The following is an 11,360-nucleotide window of genomic DNA, read 5'->3' as shown; positions in this document are numbered from 1 at the left end:
AAAAGCTATTTCAAAATGCAATCTTGGAAAAGTTAAAACAAGAAAAGGTAAGAAGCTTTTCTCTCTTGGATGATTATTAATTCTGTATGCATTTATTTATCTTTCATTAGATGCAAATTTTTAACCAAAAAGGTCAAATAGGGACCTAATTCATCAAATCATAATCATGATACCCTCACACAGCGTACAGAGAAATAGATTTTCACCTAAGATATTTCATCATTGCTCTTCCTAATCTATATATTCCTTTTTGGAGTCCCAAAATAATAGCAATTGTTATAAAAGGAACTGGAATTTTATTGTATCGCGGGAATTTAAATAAGAGAAAAATTTTATACCTGTAGGAGAAAATAATACTGATAACAAGAGAGGATGTGTTATTAGAAGGAGAAGGAATGGTGTGTTTACAATGATTGAAACGATCGTTTATATAGAAGAGAAATTCACTGTGCAAATAGTGAAGCGGGCCCCACATCTTTTTATATTTTCAACGAAAACGGTAGCTGCTTTTTTTGACTTTCATAACACTCCCCCTTGGGGACCGGTGTCACTATCCACTCTCGCTTAACGTCTTTGTTGCCTCGTTAAAAACCTTTCCAGGAAAACCCAATGGGAAAAACCATAGTAAGGTAAAAAGAGTACAACTACGTAAGCTCCCCCTCGAATGAACAGTCATAGATCCTTCTGATGGCGCATCCTAATGTTATGGATGTGTTTTCTGAATACCGAGGTAGGGAGTGATTTTGTGAAGAGGTCGGCTGCATTGTCGCATGATCGAACATATTTTACTTCAATCTCTTTATTCTTCTCGAGCTCTTGAGTGTATGAGAAGAACTTCGGAGGTATATGTTTGGTTCTATCGCTTTTGATATATCCTTCCTTCGTTTGAGCAACACATGCCGCGTTATCTTCATATAGAATAGTTGGCTCCGTATTTTCGTTAATCCCACTGCTTGAACAGATGTGTCGGCTTATTGATCTTAGCCATACACATTCTCTACTTGCTTCATGGAGTGCAATGATCTCAGCGTGATTTGAAGAAGTAGCAACAAGTGTCTGCTTCTGAGAACGCCAAGATATGGCGGTGCCTCCAATTGTAAAAACATATCCTGTCTGGGATCGAGCTTTGTGTGGATCTGACAAATAACCTGCATCTGCAAAACCAATCATTTGACCTTTTGAACTTTTAGGATAAAACAAGCCTAAATCAGTTGTTCCTTGAAGGTAACGAAAGACATGTTTAATTCCATTCCAATGTCTTCGCGTAGGAGACGAACTGAATCTCGCTAAAAGATTAACGGCAAAAGATATGTCAGGTCGAGTACAATTTGCAAGATACATAAGAGCTCCAATTGCACTTAAGTATGGAGTTTCAGGACCAAGTATTTCTTCATTTTCCTCAGATGGTCGAAACGGATCATTTTCAACATTAAGTGATCTAACGACCATCGGGGTGCTAAGAGGAGTTGCTTTATCCATGTTAAAGCGTTTCAATACTCGTTTGGTATATGTAGACTGGTGTACAAATATACCCTTTGAGAATGCTCAATTTGTAATCCTAGACAATATTTTGTCTGGCCGAGATCTTTCATCTCAAATTCTCCTTTCAGATAGTTTGATGCCTTTTGGATTTCGTTTTGAGTTCCAATAATATTAAGATCATCAACGTACACCGCGATTATCACAAATCCGGATGTTGTTTTCTTTATGAAAACACAAGGGCATATAGGATCATTCGTGTATCCTTCTTTTGTTAAGTGTTCGCTGAGACGATTATACCACATTCGTCCAGATTGTTTTAACCCATATAATGATCTTTGCAATTTTATTGCACATAACTCTTTAGGTTTGGAACTTAACGTTTCTGGCATTTTAAATCCATCTGGGATTCTCATATAGATATCAGTATCTAATGATCCATATAAATATGCCGTAACGACATCCATGAGACGCATTTCTAAATTTTCATTGGCCGCTAGGCTCATCAGGAATCTAAATGTGATTGCGTCCATGACAGGAGAATAAGTTTCCTCATAATCAATTCCTGGCCTTTGAGAGAAACCTTGGGCTACGAGACGAGCTTTGTATCTTGTAATCTCGTTTTTCTCATTTCTTTTTCGGACAAACACCCATTTGTACCCAACTGGTTTTACATCTTTGGGTGTGAGCACAATAGGTCCGAATACATTTCGTTTGTTAAGCGAATCTAATTCGACTTGAATTGCATCTTTCCATTTTATCCAGTCATGTCTCTTTTGACATTCATATACAGACTTTGGTTCTGGATCTTCGTTTTCTTCATTTATTTCCTTTGCTAAAAGGTATGAGAAAACGTCATCAATATCATCCATCTCATTTCGTTTCCATATCTTTCCATTATGGATGTAATTGATAGAAATCTCATGATTTCCTTCAGATTCAAGATGCTTTATATTGTCATTAGATTCACAATTTTCTTCGTCCAAAATATTTTCTGTTATTTTGGGAGTATCATGCTTTTCACATTCCTTACGTTTTCTAGGAAGTTTATCCTTTGAACCAATAGGTCTACCGCGCTTTAAACGTGTTCCTGATTCACGTGTATCAACTGCCGTTCCACCATTTTGTGGTATTTCAATACGAGCAGGAGTATTTGCAGCGGGTATATGTGATTTAGTTACCATTTTGGTATCAGCAAATGCATCAGGTAGCTGATTTGCTATATTTTGTAAATGCATGATACGTCGAACTTCTAGTTCTGACTGTTTCGTAGGAGGATCAAGGTGTAATAACGATGGTACACTCCATTTGATCTCTTTTCCTACTTGTTTATTGTCTCCCCCTAGAGTTGGGAATTCTTTCTCATTGAAATGACAATCGGCAAATCGTGCCGTAAACACATCACCAGTTTGTGGTTCTAGGTATCTTATTATTGATGGAGAATCATAGCCAATATATATTCCCAACCGTCTTTGCGGTCCCATCTTTGTACGTTGTGGTGGTGCTATTGGAATATAAACCGCACAACCAAAGATTTTTAGATGAGAGATATTTGGTTCTTTTCCAAATGCTAACTGTAATGGGGAATATCTATGGTATGCACTTGGTCTTATCCGAATTAGTGCTTCTGCATGCAAAATAGCATGTCCCCATACAGAGGTTGGGAGTTTTGATCTCATGATCAATGGCCTTGCAATTAGTTGCAGCCGTTTAATTAATGATTCTGCCAAACCATTTTGTGTATGAACATGAGCAACAGAATGCTCTACTTCAATCCCTGATACCATACAATAATCATTAAAAGCTTGGGATGTGAATTCACCAGCGTTATCTAATCTAACTCTTTTAATTGGATAATCTGAGAACTGTGCTCTTAATTTGATTATCTGAGTTAGAAATCTCGCAAATGCCATATTTCGAGATGATAACAAACAAACATGTGACCATCTACTCGATGCATCGATTAATACCATAAAGTAGTAGAATGGTCCACACGGTGGATGTATTGGTCCACAAATATCACCTTGGATTCTTTCCAAAAACTTTGGTGATTCTTTGTCAACTTTGGTTGGTGATGGTCTTATGATTAATTTCCCAAGAGCACACGCATCACATGTCATTTTATTACTTTGGTATATATCTTGGGTTTTTATTGAATGACCATGTGAGCTTTCAATGATTTTTCGCATCATTGTAGTGCCTGGATGACCAAGGCGATCATGCCATAATGTAACATCTTCTGGATTTCTTTTTATCACAAGATGTGATTCTATAGCATCAATATAAGTGTGATGCAATCCAGAAGGAAGTTCTGGAAATTTTTCCAGTACAAGGCCTTTGCCTGATTTTTCAGAAGTTATATACAAATACTTCTTTCCATTCTCAGTTGCAGACTGAGTGTTATACCCTTGACGGTATATATCTTTGAAACTCAACAAATTTCTCTTAGAATTTGGAGAATATAAGGCATTATCTATGGAAAACTTTGTTCCATTAGGCAACATAAAGTTCGCCTTGCCAATTCCTTCGATCAGGTCTGTAGGACCTGATATTGTGTTTATAGTCATTTTTACTGACTTTAAAGTAGAGAAATATCTCTTATCCTTCAGTATAGTGTGCGTTGTGCCACTATCTGGTATGCAAACTTCTCTACCAATTTGTTTAGTTGTTGTTCTATTTGCTTTCTTATCCATTTCTGTAACACACAGTTAATATTAATAAAGAAAATAAACTTTCATAAGTAAACATATTATGCATCAATAACAAGTACACAATAATTATACATTAGATATTTTGAAATACAACATTATTCTGAAAGTGAAATACATAATATTTTATGGCATCACTAGGCATTATTAAGCTTGATCAGTACAAGCACTTCAATTATTTTGATGAGTGGCCTCGTCGAAATCTCCCATAAAGTCAGAGGATTCGAGGTATGTCGATGTTGTACCCACAAGGTGTTCATTGAGATTTACTTCCTTTGCCTTGCCTTTAATAGATTCTTGGTACAATTGGCATAGATGCCGAGGAGTTCGACATACTTGAGACCAGTGTCCCTTCGATCCACATCTGTAACAGACGTTCTCATTTTTATGAGTAGGGTTTTCTTGGGTTTCTTTCCCTTTTACCCGATCAGATCGATTCCATGTGTTGGATCCCCTTCCTCTTGGGTTGTTACTCCTTTCATGGTTGCGGTTAAATCGATAACCACGACCACGACCAAAACCACGATTGTGACCACGGCCACGACCACGCCCACGATAGGAATAATTTCCCTTTCCGGATTTTTTATATCCGTTGCATTTACCTCAGAAAATGCTTTGGTTCCCGTGGGTCGGGCATTGTGGTTTTTAATGAGGAGTTCATTATTTCTCTCCGCTATTATAAGCGCCACAGCGAGTTCAGAGAACCTCGTATACCCACAATTTCTATATTGTTCTTGTAGAACATAATGATTTTTGTGGAACGTTTGGTAAGTTTTCTCGAGCATTTCTGCTTCCGAGACAGGCTTACCGCAATAATCTAATTGCGCCGCTATTCTCAATATAGCGGAATTGTACGTTTCCACTTTTTCAAAATCTTGAAATCGTAGATTTTTTCACTCATCGAGTGCATGGGGGAGAGTAATTTTCTTTTGGTTATCAAACCTCTCCTTCAGAGCTTTCCAAAGATCTAAGGGATCTTTGGTTCTCGCATAATCATGCGTAAGATTTTCATCTAGATGCCTTCTCAGAAATATCACGGCCTTAGCCTTTTCATGAGAGGTTGATATATTGCCGTCTTTTATTGTTCCGAGTATTTCCTCGGAATCTAGATGAAGCTCCATATTTGTAACCCATGCCGTGTAGTTTGTCCCAGTTACTTCCAATGCCGGAAACTGAAGTTTCTCGATTTTTGCCATTTGAATTTCTAAAACACATAAATAAAAATTATTAGAATATTATTAATATTAAAAGGAACGGTTTACATTAATCATGCAAGAAATTACAAGGAGAAGCGATGTAAAGAAAATTAAACCGATATTCATCTTAAATTCACTCGGAGTAAATTCTCCAACGAATAAACCATAAATAGAAACACAAATAAAAATGGCACATAAAAACAAAAGTGCGCGAATCATCTTTCTTGAAATGAAAAATCGGAGGAGAGCGATTTGAAATTTTTTTGAGAGAAGATGAAATGTTTTGGATGATGAAATGGAGTGAAAATGAGTTGTATTTATAGATGAAAATTACTGTTCATGACCGTTGGAGAAAGGAGAAATTTTTGAAAAAAATTCTTTGTGACCGTTTGGGGTTAAATCTAGTGCACCAAAAATCAGTATGAAAATATCGTATTAAACAGTCAATCAAATCTATAAAATTTCATAAAAGTAAAAAAAAATTATAGCAATGAAATATTTATGTTATGACAACAAATCATGCGACGGCTCAGCCGATCAATGCAGAGTAATAAATAAATTATACGGCGGTTCGGCCGACCAATTAATAATAAACAGAATATAAGGCGGCTCGGCCGACCAATAAATAATAAACAGAATATAAGGCGGCTCGGCCGACCAATAAATAATAAACAGAATATAAGGCGGCTCGGCCGACCAATAAATAAATTAAATTACTAGTAAATAATATAGGCGGTATTCCGGCCATTATAACATGATATAAATAATAGTAGAGACGGTATACCGACCATTATAACAGGGTATAAATGATACAAATAAATTTTACCGAATCGCAGAGTGATCGTGCTGATAACGTGTTATAAAAGAAACTGGAATTTTATTGTATTGCGGAAATTTAAATAAGAGCAAAATTTTATATCCGTAGGAGAAGATAATACTGATAACAAGAGAGGAAGTGTTATTAGAAGGAGAAGGAATAGTGTGTTTACAATGATCGAAACGATCGTTTATATAGAAGAGAAATTCACTGTGCAAATAGTGAAGCGGATTCCACATCTTTTTATATTTTCAACGAAAACGGTAGCTGCTTTTTCTGACTTTCATAACGGTAATCATATAAATTATTTGAGTACAACATAATTTCGTAAGAAAATGTGAAATCCTAGCTAGAAGATAGTGATAGATGTGATATATTCCCATCACATCTATAGCTCATTTTTTCTATGGCCAGAATTTAAATACTATCATACACTGTTGTATTTAAAAAAAAATCATATACTGTTGTAAATAACATATCATCGAAAACGCCAATTCTAGAGGATTTGGATTTGGATTTGTTTTAGGATACAATGGTTACAAAATGGTGCAATTATCCCTCTTTATTCCTCCGAACTCTCCATATATCATTACAACACAAGTATATAAAAGAAAAATTGTCAACTAATCTCAGTTCGTTGATTTTGAAGACGTGAACATAAAGAAAGATTGTTAAAATAGTGCATTTTATAAGTAAACGTGATATCAAAAAAAAAACTATCACTAAGATTTTTATAGAATTAACCATACAAATTAGCATTTTCTAATATACATATAATATCATAACACATGAACGCCGTCTCAGGGACGTTACGGCACGCCGTGACAAAAGCTGACTGCCGTTTGAGCGACACGACGTTAACAACCACTACCTCTCTTCATCTTTCTCTCGAGTGCCCTGACGCGTTTTCTCCTTTTTCTTCTTTCTTTCTCGCTTTTTCTTATTTGTTCATTTTATTTTTGTCTACACCATAATTTAGTCCATAATAATGCATCTGAAAGTTGACAAAATAAAAACACATTTATCCCATGGAATTCATAACAAACTTTATAAGTTAGCAACAAACAAACTTTTAAAAAATCAAAATTAGCTTGTTTTTTTTTTTTTAACACAAAATCAGATTTCTTTTTGTTTTGGTTAATGATTAAATATATTGCTAATTTGCTACGTGATAAACAAGTTAAATATCGCTACGTAATAAACAACGATTCGTACAAAGAAGTTGATTTTAAGAGCCAGATTAATTTGAGTTTTGAAAGCTAAGTAGACGACAAGTGGTTCTACATCTGTAGTTTTTTCACTAAAACAAATAAATCTTGGTTATATTGAAGTGAAAGTTGCAAGGCCACTGGACTAACGTATAATTTAATTCATGCAGTGTGATCTAATCGGTAAAACATTTGTAACATCAACCGCATAGAACTCTAACTCATGTATTACTATTTTTATGACGTATGTATGATACTCCCGTACTGCTCTCCCATCACATACGAAAATTTGACTATTATAGAAATTCTAATCGTACCGGTTGCTCTGATGGTGAGACCGTTCTTTTTTCAGATAACAAACGTCTTCAACCTCAAAATTCCTTAAACAACTACAACTGAAAATATACTTTAGTTATATGGATATCAATATTAGTGTTTATTTATTTTATTTTATTTTAATTTAATTTAGTTTCTAACCAAGGAATGAAAAACAATTAGCATTCTAGTCACATGTAAATCTTCCTACAAAGCCAATCTTATTGGACCTACCTGCAACTTTCTTTTTCCAACATTTATATATTTATCGAAACACTCACATAAATGGATTGGATTGTCTCAACATAAAATCAAACCAAAATTCCCTCTACGCTCTCTCTCTCTCCCAACGCACATACACAGTCTCATATCTCCCAAGCTTTTGCGTAAAAGAAAGAAGAGAGAGGGATATGGGTACGATAAACCAAGGAATCAGCTTGTACGATGAACCACAAAACATCATAAACCCTAATAGTAACCATCTGGGTTTTTTTCTCTCTTTCCCTAATCAAACACTATCTTCTTCTTCTTCTCCTTCATCATCATCTCCTTCTCTTGCGTCTTCATTTCTGAGTCATCACTCCTTAAACTCCTTCCTTCAAAATAACCCTCCTTCATTTCTAACTCATCCTCAAGATCCCATCAATTCCATGGCCAATCTCCCGGCAACCCTAATCTCGATCTCCTCATTATCCCCATCAAAGCAAAAGGATGCTCATGATGGTATTGTTAATCTTGATCATCATCGTCTCACCGGTGGTATATCATCCCAACGGCCCTATTTAAATCAATGGTAAGTTACTTACGAAAATGATATATTAAATAAGTTAAAGTCTCAAAGGATCTATTCAAATTACAAAACCAAAACAAAAACAGAAAGAAATACTAATAGATTTCTAAGGGTCTAAAAATAGATTCTCTACAACTACAACTTTATATGATTATATCTCAATATCCCTTTCCCGACATAAGATATTGATTTTCTTTTATGAGGTATTTAACTATCATCTATTCATTCTACTACATAATTTTTTAATTAGTTTGAAGTGCCATGCATGCACACATGCCACAGCTACTTATGTAAAAGGCGTTGTGTTAATGTTATTTAGGGCAGGGAGTTGTCAAGCAGAATATGGATACAGTAAGAAAAACAACCATGGAAGCGAGATTCATGTATATGATATTGATGACGATGTTGGTAATGGTGGTCGTATTAATGATGACGAGGATCATCAACATAATGATACTCTTCGTCGTGATAAACATAATACGACGCCTGTAGGAGTAGGGTGTACTTTAAAGATGAAGAAGCTTAAGACAAGAAGAAAAGTAAGGGAGCCTCGGTTTTGCTTTAAGACGCTAAGTGATGTTGATGTCTTAGATGATGGATATAGATGGAGAAAATATGGTCAGAAAGTTGTCAAAAACACTCAACATCCCAGGTATTTGTTTCTCGTAGATTAATTTAATCAAAAACTCGTTATAGATTCGAAATTGGTTTTAAGTTTTGTACTCTATTTCTGTACTTATCTAGTTAATATGATTTATATATCGGTTATCTCTTCGCTTGGGGGTTAATGATGACTTATTCTAGGAACTTTACCGACTTAAATCAGATTTTTTTTCCAAGTTTTTAACGATAGCTAATATGATGAGAAAATGTAGCCTGAAGAATTTAATTGTGTGAGCCATCTAAAGACTAAAATTGCTTCAGCATTTTGCTAATGAATTGGAAATTATTAGTATCTTGTTCTCTACTAATTATCAATTCTATGATAACAAAGACTACTGGCCCAGTGGGAATATTAGTAATTATACAATAAATCAAGAAAAAAAAGACAACCGTTTACAAAAAGAGACAAAAATAGGTGGATAAATGATTCATGTGGAAGCATTTGAGTATTATGTGAGACATATGGGGTTTCCTTAATATTCTCCATGTCTCTCTCTCTCTCTCTCTCTTTGAAGTTGACATTTGAAATTTACCAACAATGATTTGTTTGGTTAATTGGTATTGTTTCTTCATTTTTTTTTTAATTGTTCAAACGGTATTGTTTCTTCATATTATACTACTTTAGTTCCTTTGTAAAGTTTTATCATGAGCTCGATCGGTAATAAAGTTCCATTTGACTGTCGGTATCTGTGTGATATAGCACTAGGTATACGGTTTCCCTTACACAAAAAATATGTTCCTTTGAGATATATATATATATATAGTATATATGAATGTAATTTGATATATGAATCTTGATTTAGTTCACAATATGAAATCATTTTCTAGACTATCTTAGAGTTAGTTAAACACTGGTTTTATGGTATAACACTGAGAACGAAAACTAGCTTTTCTCATTATCGGTAGATAGATGTATAATTGTTGTGATGCATTTTTCATCAAAAATGATGAAATTAGGTTAACTAATACGAGTATTATAATTTTCAAATGGCAGGAGCTATTACAGATGCACACAGGACAAGTGTAGGGTGAAGAAGAGGGTGGAGAGATTAGCAGATGATCCAAGGATGGTAATCACAACTTACGAAGGAAGACATCTTCACCCTCCTTCTAATCATCTCGACGACGACTCTCTCTCCTACTCTCACCACTCTCCTCTCTCCAACTTCTTCTGGTGATATTCTAATTTGTCTTGATTGCTTTAATTTTAAATTAATAAAAAATCCTGCCTCTAACTGATCATCCCTATATTAATCAATACCTTCAGGAAAAGTAATAAGTAATAACTATATCTATATTCTCGTTTGGAAATAGGTACGTGGTTCTATATGTGTAATGTGTGTTGTCTGGTGGTGGTTAGGGTTTGTTATTTGTAAGGTTAACAATGTACTATTTTACAATCTGAGGATCATGTATGTGGACATGTCGTGAGACGATTCCTTATTTTCTGTGGTGTGATTGGCAAAGTTTAAGACTTTGTAGTTTGTATGGTGAAATATATTAGCGCGCGGTGGATGCAGTATATGGTCGCATAAAAAAAAAAATGGTAAATCATTCATCGGAAAGAGAATGTGAAAGTTTCGGTGTTCACGAGTGTGGAAATCTGGTGTGGTGCGGATTCAGGTTTTTTTAGGGATCCACGGAACAGCTGATCACCCGACCACAGACGCGTGGTTTATGGTCGCATCAAACACACTCGAGCCCATTTATATGCAAAACAATCGCAAGTTCTAAATATAAATGGAGTGTTTTTATCCACTATAATACGATGATTACTTGTACATATGGTTTTACAATTAACGAATAAACACATTCCTTTACTTTATTTCTTCTGCTAATTAACAATTACCATAATTTGTTTTAGCAAAAAAAAACAACTACCATAATTTAGTCAAAAAAACACTCATACCATAACCTGGTTTAGTCAAAAAAACACTCATACCATATCCACGGTCACGACCGTTGTTTTTCATCCTGTGTGTTTATGTTTAATTTTAGACTTTTAGTGTCTCTTTCTTTCGATATGAACCCATAACTCTTTAAGTATTAAACGTTAAGTAGAATCAAACACAAGTATCTTTCTTTGTATATGAACCCATAACTTAAACATTAAACGTATGTTTGCAAACGTTAAACGTAAGTAAAATGTTCTTCTACGAAAATTAGAAATTTGTTACGAAATTA

General features: G+C 34.8%; 1 protein-coding gene across 3 annotated transcripts; it reads left to right on the top strand.

Moving 5' to 3' along the window:
• Nucleotides 1-8,005: 8,005 nt before the first annotated feature.
• Nucleotides 8,006-11,001, top strand: LOC106373766 (probable WRKY transcription factor 13). 3 transcript variants are annotated; one of them, XM_048744982.1, is made up of 4 exons: nucleotides 8,006-8,516; nucleotides 8,833-9,165; nucleotides 10,171-10,350; nucleotides 10,681-11,001. In XM_048744982.1, the coding sequence occupies exons 1-4, from the start codon at nucleotides 8,134-8,136 to the stop codon at nucleotides 10,709-10,711; spliced, it is 927 nt and encodes a 308-aa protein (XP_048600939.1). In that variant the 5' UTR covers nucleotides 8,006-8,133; the 3' UTR covers nucleotides 10,712-11,001. The 3 variants fall into 3 exon arrangements, with proteins under 3 accessions (XP_048600939.1, XP_048600940.1, XP_048600941.1); XM_048744983.1 differs by having other exon boundaries at nucleotides 10,491-11,001; XM_048744984.1 differs by having other exon boundaries at nucleotides 10,171-11,001.
• Nucleotides 11,002-11,360: the final 359 nt, after the last annotated feature.

Source organism: Brassica napus, chromosome C1 (assembly GCF_020379485.1).
Source record: "Brassica napus cultivar Da-Ae chromosome C1, Da-Ae, whole genome shotgun sequence".
Classification (NCBI taxonomy): domain Eukaryota; kingdom Viridiplantae; phylum Streptophyta; class Magnoliopsida; order Brassicales; family Brassicaceae; genus Brassica; species Brassica napus.
This window is presented reverse-complemented; position numbering and strand designations above follow the sequence as displayed.